Source organism: Lissotriton helveticus, chromosome 5_1, assembly GCF_964261635.1.
Source record: "Lissotriton helveticus chromosome 5_1, aLisHel1.1, whole genome shotgun sequence".
In the NCBI taxonomy this organism is placed as follows: Eukaryota; Metazoa; Chordata; class Amphibia; order Caudata; family Salamandridae; genus Lissotriton; species Lissotriton helveticus.
Window position 1 is genome coordinate 244669141 of NC_136065.1, and position 23152 is coordinate 244692292.

At 44.4% G+C, this 23152-nt stretch overlaps 1 protein-coding gene across 1 annotated transcript in view; it reads right to left on the minus strand.

Annotated features, from left to right (window-relative positions):
- FKBP15 (FKBP prolyl isomerase family member 15) overlaps positions 1-23152 on the minus strand; it is a 334309-nt gene that overhangs the window by 11921 nt on the left and 299236 nt on the right. Inside the window, exons 26-28 of the mRNA XM_078642121.1 lie at positions 22935-23042; positions 19653-20551; positions 3220-3334 (exon numbers count right to left, since the gene is read on the minus strand). Coding sequence (XP_078498247.1) covers positions 3220-3334; positions 19653-20551; positions 22935-23042 — 1122 coding nt within the window. The remainder of the gene's footprint in view (positions 1-3219; positions 3335-19652; positions 20552-22934; positions 23043-23152) is intronic.

Here is a 23152-nt window from a genome sequence, read left to right on the forward strand (position 1 = left end):
TTCTTTTGACAGGGGTCTTGTTTTTTCGCACATTCAGTGGAATCCGCATTCCCTTTGTTAGGTTTTTTGAATCTGACATTTATAGATTTTTTGTGAACTGTAGGTATTGAGCACCTGAGAGACGTTTGGTGAGTCGGGGCGCCCCTCCCTTTCAACAATTTAAAATAAGAATATGACATGGCAATCTCCCAGAGCTTCCCCTACACACGACTCATGCATGCCCTAAATAGATACATACAACAAGGTAAGACCATCCCAGAACCAATCCGCACCGGAAGTCAGACTAATAGTAGACCCCATTTTTGGCAAAGGAATGTCCATAGTGTATAAGAAAATAATGAACAATGAACCAGACCTATTAGCCACCTTATAAGTGTCCGGATAAATGCCCTGGGCAATATTGAAGATGAAGATTTGATAGAGGCGCTGTAGAGCCCTAGAGATATAGGGATCAGGGCGAGATTCAGGCTGGTACAACTCAGGGTCTTGCACCGCTCATATTGTCCCTGCACACTACTACACAAATGGGGCAAGATATAGTCGGGCAAAGTACAAGAGGCTGTCAACAGGAGGGATCCTTTTCATATTCTATGGAAATGCCTGGTCATCGGCTCATTTTGGCAAGGGGTGTCTACAGTGATGTCAAGAATAATAAGGGTGGCGGTTTCAATGGACACCTGGTGGCTCCTACTGATGATCAAGGGAGAGGGAGACTGGCCCGGCACAATAGACTCTGGCTGGCACTATCTGCGGCTTTGCAAAATGCAACATAGCAGGACTATGGGGAGCGCCTCTCCTCCATCAGTGGCACAGTGGGAGGCTGACCTAGATAGGTGCCAATGAGCAGAAGAAGTAATATATATAAAAGTAGAGGTTGCATCAAGAAATGGGAACATATATGGTCTCCCTGGTGGGAATACAGAGGCACGTGAAAAATGACGAGAGCCCACCGACGCACACTTCCACCCCACCAAAAAGTGAGAAAAGTCAAGATATGACTGTCACCCCGCATAATGTCAAATTATAAACTAAATTGTCTTATATAAATCCCAGTAACTGTTGTTGGTCTGTTCCATTGTGGTGAAGCATAATGTTTTGCACATAACTGGTGATGTACATGTAAATGCTTTCAGTCTTGCTGTATCCAATGAGCTGGTTTAATGAAAATATATATATATATATATATATATATTTTAATTCTGATCCCAAACGGGGAAGTCGACAAGTGTTAACATCATTTGGTGATTAGAGACATGCAAAAAAACAGACCCAAAAGACTTTTTTTTATAGCAGGGAACACAAGGTGAACATAGGGAAATATGGAATTCTTTGGCAGTTTCTTTCACTGCCCTCATTGAGGACATTAATATTTACACAATGAATTTGCAATAAAAGTATTTTTCACAAAAAGGGGGGCACTTTAATTTACTGTTTCGTTTCTGGATGATTGTTGGGCTCCATAATTTATCTGAATATTTTTAACAGCTCTTTTCATCAGTTGTAACTGGGCACTTCAGATGGAAAGGTGAACCTATCGACAGCGAAGAATTATTTGGATTAGGAAAGAGTTGTGTTGTGAGAAACAACATTGAAATAATAAACAAAGTCTACTATGCAAGAACTGGAATCAACTTAGTGTGGTTGATGCTACATAAAATAAGTGTTATATATTGTTGGCCGAATGGGGTACATATTTCCCTGTGGTTGTTAATATTCTATATCCCTTAACTTTGCTCACCTTCTCATTTCAGGTGGATTTAGAAGTGAAATCTCTTAGTGCTCGGAATTTACAGAATTCAAAACCTCGATTGCCCACAACCCACCCTGCAGACCTAAAAGAACTAACACCACCCCCCACCCACACCAGCTTTCAGGAAACAGCTTAAAATAAATCTCACCTGCATGTTTGCTGACGTTTTTTGGATGTTTTCCATTGGTTCGACTAACTGTTTATCATGTTAGATGCATTAGTTCCCTTCCTTATCTCGATGTAACCCGTTTATTTAGAAGATAAGGAACCCAACACCTTTTTGGTCCCTTCAGCCTATATAAATGTTCAATAAATGAATGAATAGCAGGATGTGGTGAGGGGTGAAAGGGATGGAAGAAAAAGAAAGAACGTGGGAACTGATGGAAAATGAGAGGGACAAAGCAGAAAGCGAGGTGAAGCACAAAATAATAAGAAAGGGGACAAAGAAGAAAAGGTGAAACATCAGAAACTGATAAAATGAAAAAGCAGGGAAAGTAGAACAGATGAGCAGAGAGAGGTGGAACAGAAAAGGACAGAGAGCAAGACTGACGCAAGAAAGAGGAAGAAGTGAAAATAAGAGTACTAACAAAGAGAAAGACATTGTCAATGGAGCTCATGGCGAAAGAAAGGGCTGATATCATGGATAACAGTAACATACAGCAACAGAAACAGAAGAAAAGTGGGGGCAGGGAAAGATCAGTGCTGAAGAAAAGGCAGAGTTGCCAAAATTAACGAAGAGAAGAGTGTAGAAAAACAGGGACAGGGAAGGCAGATGAAGTAATAGAGAGGGAAAAGGGAAGTCAAGCGTGAATGCATATAGATTGCATATGAAATAGAACTAACTTAATAATGAAATTCACTGTAGCAGGGGAAGGTTACTAAAGCAACTGATGTCAACATTGTAAAGTTGCAGATACAATGGCCTGGGTCCAATGAAGCAGGACACCAGGGACAGTACAAAAGAGCCTATGAAAAGGGTCACCAGTCTTGGTCTACAAGGTCCACATCCCTGGCAGGTTTTCTCAGCTTTCCCGTTAGACACATTCACAATGAATTAATCAATATAAGAATCATTAACATAGTCATCATTACAAACTGACATGGATCTAGCTTGCTCGTTGGACATCATTGATCTACAGAACCAACTGTGGCCATGTGGAAGATTCACAGAACCGCACAGGGTGGAATTAAAAGGAATGGCTAGATCTAACTCAGCAGAATATCCCAGTGTGAATGCTTTGCATGAAAGGCAGTGTAGTGCAGGGTGCTTGTCAATGGGTAGGTGAGGACAGACAAACCCTTCTTCGGTTTTCCTCTGGATGTAGTAACAAACAAATAGGGTTATCCCGGTCAGGGTAGCATAATTTCTGGCTCTTTGGGTGTCCTTTAGAAACACACTGGCTCATATCTGCTGTACGAAAGCACTCATCATGGTTGAGTTTCTACAGAAAAAAATACATCTTTCTTACCACTTCTTCGTCCTCTTCCTCATCCAGTTTGGGAGTGAGAATAGGTTTCAGTGGTTTCGGTGTTGCAGTTTTAAACAAATCATCATCATCATCACTGTCTTCATCATTAAGAATACTAAAGAAAAATAAATGAAGTAGGATGGTGAGAAGAACTCTGGGAGGAGAACCAAAAAATATTTTCAACTTGCAGATCCCCTGATCCTAAAAGAAGTAGATGGGGAGCGCGGTTCGGTGCACCCATGCTAAGAAGTTTAGCCGCGCTATACAATGTGGCAGGCAATTAACCCACTAAGTTATATTGAAGCCTACAATATATACCACATTCCTACATTTTAATTATTCATCCCTTTACACTTCTTTTTTGGGCTAATCAATTTCATCAATTCAATCTGGTTCCCCCATTCAACTATCCATGCCAGTTGCTTAATACCCCACCAAACTGTCTGACACTCACTTTGTTTGGTTATTCAAGGTTGTTTATTTTGGTTTAAAGACCACAAAACAACTAGTATGTTGGCTACTGTACAAAAATACTAGACAGGAACATAAATACAGTTCTTGCTATAAAGATTCCCACACAGTACAAGGCAACATATCTTAAAATATTTTTTCCTGAAAAACAGATTTTATTGATTTTTGCATGGAAGAAACAACAGGACACGCAAGTAGCATGTCGGAGAACAGTATTCAGCATTTGATCAAGGCATAGGTTATTAAATGACACAATACAGTAGTACAAAACAACAGCAACACTCTTGTCCCCAGATGGGACCTAGGCTAACTGGTTCAGCCGTTTCCCCCAGACTCCGCCATGTTTAAGGGGACAACCCCTGGCCTCATAGACCGTTTTTTCTTGTTGAGCACACCAGTCCATTCCCCGGCACCATTGTGAGAGGGTTGTAGGAGAGGCAAGGGTTTTCCAGCAAGTGGTAATGTCGGGCTTGGCCACCATAAGGGCTGTACCTAAGAAGGACAGATCAGCCCTCGTAGCCCCAGAGCCATCGAGGATCCCCAGAAAAAGCACCAAGGGGGACAGGGTGACCTCTCACCCCAGCACATCAATAAGCTCACCCACCATCAAAGACCAAAACTCCTGAATCTTAGGACATGGCCAGACCATGTGATAGAAATCGTCAGGAGCGTCACCACATCGGGGGTAGGTGGGCTCAGGAAGGAGGCCCACTCTGTGTAGTCTAGCTGAGAAGAGGCAAGCACTATAGAGGTGATATGGTTGGATCAATCCCAATCTGGAAGAAAAAGTGATAACCCTAGGTGCCATCAGTGCGTCTCTCCAGCCATCAACCTCGAGGGGACCTATCCAGGTCTCCCATCGGGTTCTAAGATGGTCTAAACTGCCTGGGGCATTGACAATCACTGTGCGGTAACTTTTGGGGATCCCGTCTTTGCCCAGAGCACCCACAGTTTAGACTCCAGCAGGTTGAACTCTGGGAGAGAGTCGATCTGCGAGGCATGAGACTGAAGAGCGTGTCTCAATTGAAGGTATTTGTAAAATTGTTAAGGGCATAAGTGGCTCGGAGTTCTTTGAAAGACCGCATGTGTGTCCCCGAGCAGATGTCACCTAGTTGCGAAATGCCAATAAGATCCCATCTCCCAAAGCCCTGCAATGTAGCCACCAAGACATGGAACACCCTGCATCTCCGCTATCCCCGTCGCTAACCCAGTTGAGGAAGGATCTAAAGACCAGGCTTTTCGACTGGCCTCGATTCACAGCAGGACCTGCTCCCGCCTCCCCCCCAGTGCCTTGAGACCCTAGCGGGTGAGTAGTCGTGCTTAACAAATACTGATTGATTGACCTCTTACAACCAGGAGCTGTGCTAGATAGGTGTTTGGGAGTGTGGTGTAAGGCGGACCTCAAAGAGCAGTTTTTTTCACTGGGGATGTGGCATTAGGGAACCATATAGAATGGCTAGTATTTGAGGGAATCCTAGAAGGTATAGCTCCAACTGGTAGGTGGGATCCGAACAGCCCCCATTAAACCAATCATTTATTTATTTTAATTTTATGTATAAAGTTTTAAATAGCGCAAACAAGATCCCGAAGGATATCAGAGCGCTTTACAAAGGAAGGAAGGAAGGAAGGACTTAAATACAATATCGCCAACAGGAAATTGATTACACAACAGGAATACTCGCATAAGTCCCAGACAAATAATCGCAAAAATTCCCAAACAAATGAATCAAGGATAGTAGTACCAAAGACGGGTATGTAGCAGACTATGAGGGGTACACTGAGGAAAAGAAGAGCATAGATCCAATATCGACATTAAGTAGGAATACACAACAGGAATACTCGTTTGTTTCCCAAACAAGATAAACAAGGAGAGTAATTCGATAAGCATGAATATAACGGGCTACAAAGGGGGACACACAATGCGGTAAAGAAGAGCAGCATCACATGAGGGTACAATGGCTGTAGGAACAATGATTTCGAGAAAGTGATCCTGGCCCAGGTTAAGGTAAAAATGTGTTCATTAAGAATCTTCTGGCTTCCAGTTTGAAAGCAGTCATTGAGGAGATTCTGTGTACTTCCGGTGAAAGACAGTTTAGTAATCCTTGGGGCAGCGCCAGAGAAGGCTCGGAGACCAGTTCTCTTTTTGCTAAAGATAGGTGGTTTCAGGAGGAGAGTGATAGCGCTTCTTGAGGCTCTCCCACCGGAAGATAATTCAAGCTTTTGCGCTAGGTACCTGGGAGTTTTGAAATGCAGGGCTTTGTTTGCCTGAACGGCAATCTTTTAACTGAATTCGGGCTTCATAAGGCAACCATTTAAGAGATTTTAGGATTGGGGATATGTGCTCACTTCGTTTGGTACCAGTGACCAGTCTGGCCGCAGAGTTCAGTGATGCCCTTAGGGGAGTCAGAGTGTACTTGGGAAGGCCACAGAGCATAGCGCTGCCATAGTCCAGCCTCGGCAGGACTAGTGCTTGTACCATCTGCTTGAAGTCCTTTTGTAGAAGGAATGGCTTGATGTTTGAGTGTCCTCATCAAGAGATTAGCTCCCTTACACACATTGCTAATATGATTTTTCATATTCAGGTGTTTTGTCCAGAGTGATTCCGAGAGAATCATGAATTGCTGGCAGGTGAGAGGCTAGATAACAGAGGTAGAGGGGTTCACCCAGAGACCCAAGGCATCTCCGGGGTATCGAAGGAGGTGGAGACAACGAGGGTCATGGGATTGGGGTATGGGGCCTGTACCATTCCACAAAAGCGGGGCCCTACTCTGCCAGTAGCAGCACTAACTGTAGCTAACCCGAGTCCACCGTATCGAACACCTTTTCAAAGTTGATCAAAAGTAGGGCTAAGTCAGGAGGGAGGAGATGAAGATGGGCCAGGGCCAGGGCAATGTGAAAGCATCAGAGGCAATGTCACGTTCTACAGGCTGGCATCAAGCCAAATTGGTCTGGATGTATCAGTGTGTGTAGGACTTGTTTGAGACGAGTGGTCGGCAGTATGGCGAAGATCTTAACTTCCCCACTGGTGAGGGATATTGGATGGTAATGGGCACACGCAGTGGAGGGCGGTTGTGTTTTGGGGATCACCACAAATGTGGCGGTGTCAATATCTGGGGGTAAGGTGCCTGTCTGTCCTACTTCCTTATAGAAGGCTGGGAGTTGAGGGGTCAGGATATCAAGAAATGTAGTGTAGTACTCTACAGGAAAGCCACCTGGCTGGGAGTCTTTCCGGGGCCCACAGCTGACAAGGTTGCACCTATCCCCTTGCCCAAGAAGGGATCATCCAGCATTCGGGCTTCGGTCGGGGACAGGCGGGGGAGGGGCACATCATTGAGGAGCCGGGAGAGGGAGTTTGCGTCTCCTCTGGGAGGGATAGGGGGGCCTGTGTAAGTGGTGGTAGTAATGGGCAAATGCTTGTATCATTTCAGGATTGGTATGGGAAGAGTTACCATGCTCATCAATGATTTCAGGCACAAATCTGGTTGCTTGTTGGCATTCTGGTTGCTTGTTGGCAGGAGGCCAGCCAGTACAGCAGCTTCCTATTTTTACCCTCCCACCCATAGACTCTGGCGTTGTGGCAAGCCAGAGAAGTTTGGCAGCTTCCAGGGATTGGACACATATTTATTCATACAGGAGACCTAATTGTCGAGGATGTCACCACAGGGATCAGTCGCAAGACTTCCCTCCAAGCGGAGGGCACACGCCTCTAGCTGATTGATGCAGAGGGAGCGGGTGCGCTCCTGCTCCTGGATGCGTCCCTTAGCAAACCCAGTTATAGTCGCTTTACTGGTGGCCCAGAGAGTGCCAACAGCAGCAGTGGAGCCTTCATTAGTGTCGAAGTATGCCTAGAGTTCAGCGGCCAGGGTATGAACATAGGGTTTGTCTCGGAGATACCATGCGTTGAGTCGCCAAATGGAGTGTAGACCATTCCTGTGGGAGCCAAGATGGAGGAGAAGAGGAGCGTGGCCAGATATACCTCAGGAGATAAACCAGGCTTAGGAGATGGCGTGACAATCAAGGGTGGGAATAAAGACAAGATCTATATGTAAGTGAATGTGATGTGCCGCTGAGGTATGAGTGAATTGACAACGCTTCGGGTTCCTTATTCTACACGCAAGACAGAGGCCAAGAGTGATGGCCCAGTCAGAGAGGTGACGAGCCCCTGAGAACTTAGATACAGAGCGGGGCCCAGTGGTGAAATCTTCCCGGACAGGAACAGTATTAAAGTCACCAGCTATCAATGTCAACCCTTGTGGGAGATATAGAAGGATCATGGAAAGATCATGGAGAAACTTGTTAAGGGCAGCTGGAGAAGCATAAACACTTACCAGGTTAATGGTCTGGGTTTTCAGCATTGCAGTAAGTGCAAGGAAGCGTCCTGGTTGTCTCAAACATCACGAAAGACTGACAGGGGGAAGGAGCGTCATAGCAGGATAGCCACCTCTCGGGACTCACGAGAGTAACTTGCATGAAAGATCCTGTCATAGCCTTTACGTGCCAAAAAGGGGGCAGGGATAATCCATGAGGTGAGTCTCTTGGAGTTGGAGGACCTCGGAGAGGTGTCGGTGAGCAAAGTTGAGGACTGCAGTACGCTTCACAAAGTCCAGGAGACCATTAAAGTTCCAGGACAAAACTCGAAAGGACGCAATTACGGGGGTAGAAAGATTCCCACGCAATCAGGATATAGGAGAAGGAATCACCCTGTCGCACCGAGGGATCGAAATGTGCACCTGCAGTGCATGATAGGAAGTTGTGCCTAGGTTCAGGCTGCAGGAGGTACAGCGTAGATGTCTGAGTGCAAGTGAAAACAAAAAACAAGCATTCAAATAAATCAGAACTAATAACTGAAGTAACATTGACATTGTACTGAATCACCATCCCATACTTCCACCCAAGAAGCATCTGTCGCCCTGAAAAGGAAAACTATGATATAAAACAAAAAGTGGTGGACCCCTCCATAGTCAAGGGTAAGTGACAGCCATCAGAATATGTTTAACAACTTTCAGATACGAATGCCTTTCCTGCCCCATAGACAATAAGTAGCTGAAGAGTTATAGTGTGGACTCTCAGAGAGGTCTGTGTCTGCATGGTTATCAGTAGGTAGCAATGATGCTACATCCAGGGGGGCCTCCTGATCTTGTTGGTGTTCCCCCTCGTCGGAAGTCTGGGGAGGGTGTGACAAGGAAGGAGATTGTTCTTGTGTTTGGGGAGATTGGAGTGGTAGTTGTGGCACCTTTTCTGTGCGAGTTTGACATCTTCGCACTTGGTTGCCAGTGTATTCCCAGCAGGTCTAGACCCTCATGGTGAGGTCTCCACACGTACAGGAAGTGGATGTTTCTCCATAAGCCACAGCCAGGCAGACTCTGGAGTATCGAAGGAGTAGGATTTGTTGGCGTGGATAACTCAGAGCCTGGCAGGAAATAGAAGATGGTATTGGAGGCCGAGCGCCCAGAGTTTCTGTTTGAACTCTAGGTAAGACCGGCGTGTTGTTAAACTTCCCGATTGTAATCAGGAAAGAGGAGCACCTTGAAGTCTCCACAGCAAAGCTCCAGCTGGGAGCAAGCCTCTCGGAGGATGTTGTCTCTGAAGTTAAGGATGCAAGCAATCACCGGTCTGGGGGAAGCACCTGGGGGAGGTTTAGGGGTCAGAATCCGACGAGCTCTTTCTATTACGAACCAGGAGGATAGTTGGTCTGTAGGCATCCAGGATGGTCCAGGTTTCAAGAAAGTCTGCGACTTGCTGAGGTTCAACGTCTTCAAGGATGGCAATTACACGTACATTGTTGCACCCGGAGCAGTTGTTGGCGTCTTTGGAGCGGCGATGCAGTGCCATCGTGCGATGGAGAAGGATAGATACCTGTGACTAGAGAGTTCTGAATTTGTCCTCCACTATCCACAGGATTCGGCTTTGCTGATCCTGGCTGTGGCATTTCAGAGGTCCTGGCGAAGCAAGACCATGTCTAGTCGCACTTCTCCAATTTTGGTTTCCACAGCAGCCTGGGATTTCTGAATAGCCGGAGGGATTGTAGCTAGATCCCCATCTGATGATTATTCCACACTAGTGCACCCAGGTTGTCCAGTCACGGGTCCTGTGGTGTATTGATCCATACGAGTCTGGGAGGTCGCTGGGCAGCAGGTTTGTATTTACCCATGTTGTTGGAGCGGTGTCATTGCACAGCACCTCCTGCAGTGGAGAGTCGGCCCGCTTGCCACAGCTCCGGGGCAGCATGAGTAACAGATTCCATAACGGTAGAGAGCCTCCTACGACCCAAAGAGAAGGGTTGGAGGTGATGGGTTAGGTGGTCATCCGGTGCCATCGAGGGCAACGTAGATGAGTTGTGCAAGGCTTCCCCTGGGACAGGGTAAGAGCGAAGTGGTTAGAAAGGACAGGTTGTAGCTCCAAAGCCCGGCAGACCGCCCAGGGGGTGGAAGGTTATATTGCGGCAGTGGAACGTCACTAGGTCGATCCACAAGTCAATACGCTTAGAAGGGACTTCTACAGTGGAACACACCTTCAGCTATGTGGCGATGAACCTAAGGGGGAGAGAACCCCTCACTCGCATAAGTGGGCGAGAACCCCTCACTCGCATAAGTGGGCCTGAACTCACCCAGTCGGAGCTAATACAACGCCGGGGAGTAGCGTAAGATTGCACCTGGGCCCAAGAGGAGGGTACTGACAAGGGAGGACATGTACCTGGAAGAATGGGGACAGGGCAGGATCCATTTGGGTCTCAGTGGCTCAGGCACATGGTTGGAAGTTTCTGTGTTGGGCTGGGGGAGTTAGTGGTTAAGTTGAGAAAGCCTTCGGGGAGACGCGGGCCCAAACACGGACAATGGAGGGCGCGAGGTCCAGGCAGGTAACCCATCAGAGGCCAGGATAACCCCCAGCCACCTCAAGTAGTAGGCAGCCTCTCGGATCGACATAGTTCCACAGCTGCCGGAGGCCCATCTCCAGGCCCAGATAGTATGGGAAGGGGCCTGGTTGTCTGGTGTTGTGCGATAGCGGGGGAGCCTCACTCACCTCCCTTTATACTCAGGCCGGTGCAGAGCTACGCAGCCCCGTGAGAGGCTATATAGGCCGCAGGACCCCAGTCACGCTGTGGGTTAGTCTCTGCCCCAGGTGCGGGAGGGCCCTAGGAAGCAGTGGCTGGTCAGAGTCACCCAATGGCTACCTTGGTCCATCTGGATGGCTGGAGGCGTAAGCATTGCGGTCCCCTTGAGAAGATGAGAAGGGCAGCCATTAGGTGTTGTGGACCAGCATGCCGGGAGAGCTACGACTCACTTACAAATGGCAGGTAACCTGGGTAGCCTTGCCTCTCTGAAGTCAAATCTGGCAGCTGGGGAGTCCCGGGGTAGAGATGCAGGCCCAAGGCAGAAGTTTAGCAGTTTGATGGCAATGGATGTGAGAGGAAGACTGAGGGGTCCGGAGCACTCAGAGTGCGACTGCCATCTTGCTGCTCCAACCCACACAACCCCATATCTTAAAACTTTAGTGTTCAAAGTAATGGACAGCAGTTGAAAATTCTACAATCTATAGACTATGTTTTAAGCAAGAAATGTATGAGGAAGTGAACAGATGGAGAAAAAGGAACATGAGTTGACAGAATAATTCTTTATGTGTTCAAGGCTATATTGAAAATTATGCGTCACTAAATTGAGCTCTTGCCCAGCTTCCTCGAGACATACTAAATATGCCGGATCATCTAGCCAAATGTATTTGAGATGTTGCTGCAGGTAAGCAAGCTCTCTGCAATTCTCCTCTTGGTGTTTACATAATGCAAGGTCCTGAACCCAAATATCTTACCTGAAAGGTAAACTTCACACCAACCAGAGAGAAAACCAGTGTTTATCCATTAACAAGGCCAACTCATGGATCGTACACAATCCACCACAGATTCTTAGGTAATTGTCCAACAGGACAGCTTCGGGGTGCCTAGCCACTCAACCACTTTGGTAGAAGTTAGCCATCCAAGACCCTGCACACGAACCACTGCACCACCAAGTAGGTCCAAAGAAAGTGCAGAAAGTAAGCTACAGGGTTCATGCACTTGTACAGGCAAGTAAGACCGCGGCCTTGTGGTGAAATAACTCTGAATGTAATCATTTTAAAACGAACAATAATGGAGATTGCCTATGCTCACAGGTATTTCTCAATTTAGGGTCTGTAAACTCAAAGCCCATATCTATCACGAAGTTCTTCCTGGTCATAACGGGTGCAGTGAAAGACAACTTCTTACATAGTATGTAGATCTTAAAACACAAAAAACTATTGACACACCCACATTTGTGAGAAGGAAGTGTAGTCTGTTGGTCGAATATTCTTGGGAGATGGAGGCCCAACATGCCTCCAACTGATATACTGAAGCAGTTTTCAAGAAGATCCGCCATCCTTACCAAGCTAGTCTGCCTACTCTCCACAACCTACTCCCCTTCACCCAGTTTGAAAGCTTAATTACTTCCAAAATGTGGAGAACCAGACTATAGGGGCATAGGGAGATCCAGCAACTTAACGCTTTCAAATCCTTAAAGAACATAATGCAAAAGAGTTTCATAAATTTTCAATACTCGCTGGGAGTAAACACAGCATATCCATCACAAATTGCGGTTTATACCAGGGGCATATGAGGCAGAAGAGAATTCTCGTTGAAACAATAAGTGACTTGCTGCCACTCGGCGGTCACATAGTAGGTCTGGAGCCTTTAACCCAAACCAGTGGCCATGACCATAACATTGTGTCCACCAAAGACTTTCTGCTTCCCCCAAATCAAACATGTGATCTGGGACCTACTTCTATTAAGGAAGGTTGCCAAACCATTTCTAGTATAGATTATTAAAAAAATGATGGACCAATTAACATCAAGCTACATTTTAATTTCAAGTTGCATCACATCCCACTTGCTGCGCCTAGCGTGGTGTATTTATGTCCATTAGTGTTTGCAGTCTAACTAAGAAAGTATTTGTATTTCATTTCTCAATAAAAAGCACAACTTTGCCCTCCCAGCTCCCTCAAACTTCTTCACTTTTGACCTTTCTGCTTACAAATCAGTAAACAGATCTTATGGTGGCTAAATCCATTTTTTGTAAAGCATTCTGCAAATTTGTCAAATAAAGGCAATTATTAGTAGTAAAAGGTCTTTCCCAATTATCAGGTAGTAGTGATACACAATGGAAATGTTTGAAATTTTAGCGAAACATTTTTGGGATTGATTAGGAGACATTGGCCTGTATTACCAGCATGAAGTATCTAAAAAATAACACATCCACTTAACTTCGATTTTAAAATGTAGTATACTACTTAGGCAAGGTTTTAGGTAGCTATGGGGCATTGAAGTGGGCAAAAGCTTAATTGTGAATTGAAACCCCCATAAGAATTCTGAGAAAGCTGAAGCAAAAACACTGCTGTCAGAAGCCAAGGTCCAGTCATTTCAGAGGGGGTAGAGTTCTGGATACAGTATGGCCAAAGGTCACGTCCTGTGAAAAGCAGGCACTGTGGGCAGGGTCACTGGCCACACCATGTGACCAGGCCCTGATGAGCAGACCTGTAAGATTCGCTCAATGGGCATGGAGTGTAGGGATTCCAGAGACAGAGCACTTCTTACAGTAACACACTGTGCCTAAACTCGCTGGGAATAGCCTGGGCCACATCCAGTCGATATTAAGCCGAGGGAATTGGGCAAAGGGCTCTGCAGAAGGTCACACCCTGTGACCAGTACCCAATATGCAAAACAGCATAATATTCTCAGCAGGTTCTTAGGCCTGGAGTACTTTGGTTTTCCTGATTAGACAAGAATATATTTGTGGACTTTTGGGCTTTTTTTCTAAAAGCTAAATGGATTTAAACTTATCAAAGAAACTAACTAAATGCTTTCTTATGACGTTAGTTTTGGGCAAATCAGTCCAACGAAAAGCAAATATTCTCATCGAAATTTGAATGAGAAATACAACACGGAATGCTCCTCCTTTGCAATCTACATCAAACTTTAGAGGACCTAATCAGGAGCATACTTTTTACGCAAAATGTCACACAGATTCGCCACGTTATTACCAATCAAATGAACCCTTTTCTTAAAGGCTAAACTCCTTTGACTATTACTTTAGAATGCTGCTAAGGTCATTCGCTTCTTCCAGTGGTCTGATAAAATGCAGCCATTCAAGTGCCTGTTATTTCTTGTTTGAACTACTGCAATTCTGTATAGCTACATCTTCCAAAGTCTTTGCTAACAGATTGGAACCTAATCAAAATGCCACAGTCAGGACAGTACTTCACTTACTAGCACCTGCGGACCGCAAGACCAGACTTAAGACCCTCAATCCCCAATTCCCACTCCACCCCCCCCCCCAATTCCCCCCACTCCTCAATCCCAGACCACAACCCAATCTGACCTCACAACCCAATCAGACAGCCTAATTAACGCCAAAAGCCATCACAACCATTTGCCCTCTCCCCCTACCTAGGAGACAATCTCCAAAAACAACAACCCCCCACTCAGGAGGGATCACACCGCCGCCTCACACGCGTCGAAAACCAAATTGACATTATAATACAAGGCCTGAATCTTATCCTCACCAACCTCTCGACACTCGGTAACACTCCCCCTAACACCCACCCCACCACCTTCTCCTACACCCCCACTCACCCCAGGACTACCAAATTATCACTCCCAACTAACTCACACTCCCCTTCCTCGTCCCAGGCCCGGAGACCTAACAGAGCGGAGAAAGCTATGCCCGCGAAAGAGGCGCTCGAGCTGGCCGCCTCTTACACAACCCCCATCACCCGCTCCTCCCAATCCAACATCCAGGTAATCACCGGTTTCAGAAATGACCATCTCCTCCCAAAACCTCCGAGACCCCCAGCCTCCCGCATCACCATCCCTACCGTACCACTAGAAAAAGACTCCTCCCAGACCAACTGCATGCTCATAAACTGCAGATCGGTCACAAAACACTCTACAGAACTAGCAGAATCTATCCTCAACCACAACATAGACGTAGCCTTCATCACCGAGACCTGGCTAAACGACTCCTCCCCACCTATCCTAGACACGCTCGTCCCTCCAGGCTTCTCCGTCATTAATAAAGACAGGAAGGTCCAAAAAGGCGGAGGAGTGGCAATCATCCACAAAAACAACTTATCAGTGTTCGAAACCACTACCTTTAACTACAACTCCTTCGAATGCCTTACTACCAACATTAAGACCACCAACAACAAGCTACTACAATGCCACTTACTATATCATCCCCCTGGTAACAACTCCATGTTCACTGAACAACTATCAGACCTGATCGCCCACTGCTCTCTCAAAGAGACCAACAGCCTCATTCTAGGCGATCTCAACCTCCACTGGAACAATGAGAACAGTGCCACAATACAATCCCTAAACGAACTTCTACATTCTAACAACCTTACCCAACACTGCTCAAAAGAGACCCACAACAAAGGGGCAACCCTGGACGCCATCATCGCCCAACATGATGCAATCTATATAGACCACATCCTACCGGTAGATTGGTCAGACCATCACCTAATCCTATTCCACCCCACGCAACCGATCCTGTGCCAACCACCCATTGCAATCCCCCCCACATGGTCCATGAACCTTTCCCAGATCAACACAGCCGTACTAGAAGAAAGAATAGCCTCCTCCCTACCAATCTCCTCGGAAGGCCTCTCCACTACTGAACTCAACTCACACTACAACACTACCACGTCCGACATCCTAGATCAATTGGCTCCACGAAGACAGAAAATACCTAGGAACATCCCATCTAGAACCTGGTTTAAGAAGAACATCAACGAAGAAAGAAGACATCTCAGAGTCACAGAACGGCAATGGAGAAAGAACCCCTCCTCCAGCCGCTGCGAGGAACTCAGAGCAGTAAAAAGAAATTACAAGAAGCACATCAATAACGAAAAAGCAAACTTCTTTTGCAAGGAACTGGACAAAGCTAAGAACAGACCAAGAGAACTCTTTGATATCATCAAAAAACAAACATCCAAACCATCTACTATTCATCCCCAACCCTCCAAAACCCTATGTGACAGCTTTGCCACCTTCTTTAACGATAAAATCACCAAGATCGAACTATCTCTCGACATCAACGCCCATCCGCATGGCAATTTCGACCTAATAACAACCGAAACCACCTCTAGCGATCCTACCACATCCGCTTGGTCCTCCTTCGACCACATCCACGAAGCCGAGATCCTCAATCTAATCTCATCCTCCAAACCCTCATCACACAACCTGATCCAATCCCCTCCCAAATGGCCAAAGACCTGAAGTTCACCCTTGCTCCACTCTGGTGCGAAATCATCAACAGCTCCTTAAAAACTGGCACCATCCCTGACTGCCTCAAAGTCGGCCAGGTTACACCTCTTCTGAAGAAACCAGGCCTAGACACGAACGACCTGAACAACTTTAGACCAGTCTCCAGTCTGCCCTTCCTAGCCAAAATCCTAGAAAAATGTGTGCTACATCAACTAAACAACCAGATAGACAACATCAATCTTCTAGACCATAACCAATCAGGCTTCAGAAAAGGCTATAGCACTGAAACCGCAATCCTGAACATAGTGGATGACATCCGCAACTCACTTGACTCAGACCACTGTTGCCTACTCATCCTCCTAGACCTGTCAGCGGCCTTCGACACGGTAGACCACAAGCTGCTCATCAAGGCCCTCAAAGAACAAGTAGGTGCGAACGATGTGGTCCTTCAATGGTTCTCCGCCTTCTTTCAGAATCGCTTCCAAAGAGTAAAAATCAAATCCTTCACATCCGACCCTCTCCCCGTGACCAGAGGTGTCCCACAAGGATCTGTTCTCTCTCCACAACTGTTCAACATATATATGGTACCCCTCACCACCATACTGAAAAAAGCCAACATCCCTTTCCACCTCTATGCAGACGACATGCAGATCTACATTGAAACCTCCTCCTATAATGAAATTCTGAGGCTCAACAACACTCTCAAAAAAGTCCAAGACTGGCTAGCAATGAGCCACCTTAAACTCAATCAAGGAAAAACCGAGATCCTCCTCATCTCTAACAAGGAGGGCAACCCGCAAATCATTGAATGGGTAAAAGCCTCAACGGAAACCTCACCCTAACCAACTCGGTGAAATCACTGGGAATCACCCTCGACCACAAACTATCAATGACGAACCACATCAAGAACTCCGCTAAGAGCGCCTTCCTCAATCTGAAACACCTCAACAAAATCAAACCGCACATTCCACAGAAAGATCTCAAACAAGCCACCCAATCACTGGTGCTGTCCAGACTCGACTATGGGATGACAACCCTATCCGGAACAGCTCTATCCCACCTAGCAACACTCAAAACTACTCTTAATGCAGCTGCCAGAATGGTCTCCAGTGCAAAGAAATTCGACCACATATCCCCCGCGCTCAGAGATCTTAAATGGCTACCAGTGGAAATGCGAGCTAGCTTCAGAACAGCCTGCCTTACACACAAAGCCTTACACACAGGGAAACCAGAATACTTAGCCTCTTAACTCAAGAAAGCTGGTCAATCCAGAAGTCTCAGAAGCTCAAACTCCTTACTACTCATCCCAATGAAAACACGGAAACAAAAAACTGCAGCCCGCTCTTTTTCAGGCAACGCTCCAAAAATCTGGAACTCCATCCCTGTGGACATCAGAACTACCCCTTCCTTTCCAGAATTTAAGGCTCGACTAAAAACACTCTACCTCAACCGTGCATTCCCGAACTCAAGCACATCCTGAAACTCTGACTACCGCCACATCGCTACCTCAAAGTCGCCTCTCAGGCGCCAGACTATTTTAATCCTGACACTTGTAGGACTATTTTGTTGAATTGTTTTATTCCTGTCTTTTCCTCTTCCTCTGTAAAGCGCTCCGATACCCTCGGGTCTGGGCAGCGCTATAGAAAACTTCTAAATAAAATAAATAAATATTCAATAAACATTTCCCTCTTCGAACAAAACCACCTATATCAAGCAAACTATCCCAGAATAAATGTGTGAAATAAAAAATACATCATACATAAAATATAAAATATCTCGGGGTTCTGGTGACATGTTATCAGAACCTCTTAATGCCATACTGGATCATTTTACATGGCATGGTTACCCATTATATATAGTAATTTTTATTTACTGAAAAAAACAAAGGTTAAAGTTAAGTTAGACATATGTAGAATATTAAGATCTTAACTTGCATAAAAAAATACTTGGAAGTTCACAAAAAAAACCTACCATTATAAAATCAAACAAACATTGGCAAAGACAATAGGTTGCACCTATGCATAAGCTATTGGATTTGCCAATGTGTTCTAGCCATGTTGTACACCAGCGCAGCTGCTATTTAGCATGGATAAAAGTTAGTGGCATAGAGTAGAGTGGCCAAGAGTCGAGTAGAGTGGAGGAGCAAAGAATGGAAAAAAGTGTTGTACAGTAGAGAGTCAGAGTGGCATACAGTGTCATGGAGTGGTGTATACTGTTGTAGATTAGAATGGTGTATCATAGAGTGGAGTAAAGTGCCGTGAAGTGGCGTAAAGTGCATTGGTGTATAGTGGTATAGAGTGGAGTAGTGTCAGAATGGAGTGGAGTAGAGTGTCGGAATAGAGTGTCGTAGAGTTTATTGGCACAAATTGGAGTAACGTTGAGTCTCAGAGTGGAGGGGCATAGAGTTGAGAGGCACAGGCTGGAGTAAAGTATTGTAGAGTGGAGTGGTAGAGAGAGCTCAAAACAACCGGAGACCCCCAACCCATCTCACCAGCAATATCACCTTTGAAGGGGAAAATGAGAACCTAATGGGGAAGTTCTACCTTCAATTCAATCAACCCAAGTATACAAAATCAGCCACGCTAAAACATGATTTCTCAGGGAATTCACGTAGAAGTTGAGAAAAAGGTCTTAAAAAAATCTCCTATTAGACAACCCCATCTATTGTGTTCTCTAGACCCACCATGTTTATATCTTACAATAATGTCTCTCTGGAACTATCAGTTTTAACAACTAATGAATGCCAATATCAATGATATTATATTTATAGACCTGTAACTTACACTGTCTTTTTAAGATTTCAGAGTGCTCTGACAACCTAGAATGTGTTATGTAGCGTTAAAAAAGAAATAAGAACATCTAGCTGATATGGGGCGGGGGGTTCCTTTTAAAACATGCATTACATGTAACCTCAAATTATCTCATCTGTGTCTTCCTCTCATGTGCCCCTGTGAAATACAAAGTGAAAAGGGAGACTATCTGAGCTGCAGCCTCTCCTGTCCGTCTGAAGGCAAAGTTGACATCAGTAGGTAGGTATACAGAAAAGTTGACCAATGCACACACCACTAGGGCATGTTAATGCTCTCTTTTTGTGCGACATTCATATACACAAGAAATTGAAAGGATCATATATTTATCATTTGCCATAAAGACCTGAAAATTACCCCTTTAAAGGGTTTTTTAAAATCTATTTAGATCACCACTGTCCACACTTGCTGTAAAATACATTTGATGTTTTTGTTCAAAATGGTTATTGTGGGAGAATACTCAAAACTTCGGTTTAAGTTTTCCTTTAATCATCTTGTATTGAAAACTAAACTAATAAGCGAAACACACTTTAAACATTCAGTTTTTGCCATTTACTTTGCCTATAACATGAAAGCTTTAGCCTAATCAGAAGTTTAAAGGTGATCATTGTATGGAAAATATATAAAGCACAAGGAAAGGAGAATATTTTAATAAAATCACCTTATATTTTTCTCAAGAATATATCCCGTCATTTCACTATTAGATGTTTTGTAAACCAAACAAAAGTCAAAGAAAGAAAAATAGGATGGGGCAGCATGGCAGAAAGACTCTCCTCTAAAAATACTGTTGCAGAAAGTGTGCTATTCAACGGGCCATAAACAAAGGCAGTATTCATTTTCTATTTTGTCTAGCCGTTTAATAGAAAACAAATACAATTACCAACCTGGATTTTTTTTTCTGTGGGCCTTCATTCTCTATCTGCTGTTTCACTTTTGCCTCAGTCTTTGTGTGCTTTATTCCATCTGAAGAAGCTGGGATGCTTCCACCTGTGATGTCTGAACACTCGTCATCCTCATCGCTGCCCAAAGGAGGAGGCACTTCCAGTTTGCCACCTGTATCCAGATCCTTCTGTTCTTCCTCCTCCTCCTCCTTGTGGTTGGTTAAATCTTTTGTGACAACTGCTTCTCCATGTTTCTCTTCCATGGAATCGGAAGTCGGCATGAGGGTAGGCTGGTCCACAGCACAGGGTTGCTCTGATGGTTCTTCAATCTGCTTAGTATCCATCAAGCCGAGTACATCCTTCAGATGTGCTTTTTCTAAAGGATCTTTGATATGTGGTATGGACTGATTTTCCCTTTGCACAGATACTACCAAATCTGGAACTTCATCTACAGAAGGTAGATGTAGTCTGCTATCAATGGCTGGTGATGGAAGGCTCAATTCTGGGACATCCTTGGGTAACACCTGTATTGGTTGAAACACTCTGGACTGATCCTGTACCAACAGGATTGGTTCAGGATTCAGGTTTGTCTCATCTGTGGATGCTTCCACTGGTAATTGTTCAGTACAAGGAGAACCTTCGACCTGCTCTTCACTTGGTCTGGAAGTGACTTCCATTGGGTGCCTTGATTCCTTGTTGCCACCATTTTGCTCAGGACTTCCAGGCGGCAGATTCTCCTGACCGAATTCCACTTCTTTCATTTGTGGTGAACTTTTAAATTCACTCTCTTCAGTTATATGCACCGTCGTCTCTTCTTCATCGTCATCTTCATCTTCACTGCTACTGCTGGTCTCTGGTTGAGCTTTCGGAGGCTGTACATCAAGCAGCTCTAACGTCACTGTCTGTACAACAAGAAGAGAAATGATAAGCATAGACAAGATTACAAATTCACAAGCAACATCAACTGTTCCTGGCACAAACAAACAAAAGCACAGCTAATAAATTCTTGTGAAATTTTCAGGCAATACTGTCATCAATGTTAATCAGTGAAAAAATGCTATGGTAACTTGCATGCAGAATCCTGGATTTTTTTTTAAAGTTATCAATATGCAGTTACATCCCAGTTAACTTTATTCTAAGAGTACAATTTTTTTTGTCAAAGCACTAATTCAAAAAGGATGAGTCCATTTGTAGAGTACAACTGCTCTACTAACTTGTACTGAACTGGTACTCCTCATCATCGGCAAGCATAAACGCACCCAAATTCCCACTACAAATCATTGTTAGAGTGTGGAAATAATATTAAACTGTGTTTAGCAAACCAGAGGTATGTAGGTGACTGTGGTTTGGTGTCAGAGGCTAACTACACAGTTCAAACAAAAAGTTTCAAAACAAATTACCCTAAAATGCACAATGAGACTTTCTTTTTCTTTTTCAAAAGCAAAACAATTTGACAAAACGTATTTGGATGATAAGACCTTTCTGACCTGATGTGATGGGTGTGTCTGTTTTTCTCCAGAGAAAAGGTCAATCTGTGGTTGCAGCTCATTAGTACCAGTTTAACATCCAAATATAGCAATAAGCGACAAAAAGGTGACCAGTCCAGCATTGCAAAGGACCTTCTACTTTGTGGCAACATGTGTTGCTGCTTTTAGTAACTTTTGAACCGTTTGAGTAACACACATTTCTTTTTGTTAAAATCAGCAGACAATGCAGCAGATGATGGATTATGTGGCTAATGCGGCAAATCTATAAATATGCTAAAATTGCTGCAGCCGCACAATCGCATCATTCCAGTGACCCTGGGTATAATGGCTGTAATGCAAGGGCTGCAACTTGAGTACAAGGCATCCGAGGAGAACCATACTATATTTCATTGGATGCTGATAGCTTGGCTTTTACAGCGGCATAGAACTGGAGGTTGCAGAACATCTTTCATCATAATTAAAACATACAATTTACAGTCCTTAATGATGAACTGTAAGGTAGGATTCTTTCTTTTATTCCAGGGGAGAAGTGGTCCCTTAATGTTCTTTCATGCTGTTTTTAAAAAAAAGCCTTTTATTTTTAACATTATTAAAACATACGCTTCTATTTTAGCAAAAATGTACTCCTGGTTATATTATTTTGCTGTTGATTTCAGTCATGTTAGGGGGGTGTTGGAAGGCATTGAGAGTCGGGATCAAAGGTGTAGCTAAAAACAAAATATTCTGTACTTTTTTCCCCATTATTGTATATGTAGCTACCTGACAGTCTTTCACCGTCAGGTTGCTACATATTCAATAATGGGAAGCTTACCTAAAAAATAAATAAGAAAAGTTATTACTCAATGGGAAATGCAGTATAGTACATTAGGAAACCTTTATTAGTTAATGTACTGCAAATGTCTGTGTGCAACTGAAGAGCCACATAATTAAATCTTGGTTGCAGCAGAAGAGAATTGTGACTTTGTGTATTTTTAGTGCTACGAGGTCACAGAAACCACTGTGAATATGTAAGTCATTATTTTAGACTTGCATTACACACCATATAAGATAGATTGCTACAAAATGCGCAAAATGTTTTACAATAAAATGGTGCTTCTAAAATATAGATTTTAGTAATACCCAGACCGTATGTACTGTAATTCTTTTTACATAACTGTCTCTTCAACACCTCTTCAGGGATAGTAACTGCTATGTAAATACAATGGTAATTAAAAGCATACACTTCACAGCTTAGTTGTTAACTCTTTGAACTACCACTCATAAACAATACATCTGTCATCATAAAGCTTGAAGTGATTCGATCAATTGGCTCCCAAGCATCCTTTACATTTGCATATTACCCTTCACATTTGCAGATTAACTCGTACTCATTTGCATTTTTGTTTCGCAAGCAGCAAACTGGCAGAAAGGCATGTTTATCGGTCTGCCCGGCTTCGGTTTCAAAGCTCGAGAGAGTCCCTGAGTGACACTCCAGCTGAAGCACTTTTACTATTGGAATTAACCATCAGGAGACGGTTGTCTTTTTCCAAAACAAAGACCAAACATTTTGAATTCCAGGCAGAAGTGAGGCTGAGAAATAGGCGTCCCCCTTTCCATGACTCCATGGTCCTCCGGAGGTAGCGCGCCACAGATTGAAGATCTCTGCCTTAGGCGTTACAACGCTATTCATAAAAAAAAAGCATCTCTCATGAAGGGGGAAGTCAGGAAAGAGAGACCAGCCACGTCTTCAGTTGTTTCCGGAAGACCATATGAGAGTCGATGCTGGCTATCTGAGGAGGAAACACTCCAACGATCATACCTTGATGGTGTTCATGATCACACCAAGAATGCTTCTGCCTTTGTAAGACTCCTCCAAGTCAAACTCCCCTCGAAGAGACTGAAACACCCCATTCATAATCTTCTTCACCTGCAGATGGAAAAGAGAAATGACATCAAGGGCTGACTAAATACTACAAATTAAAATTTACTTTAGCGCTAATGTTGAATAAGTTGCTCTTAGGTGAATTTATACCATAT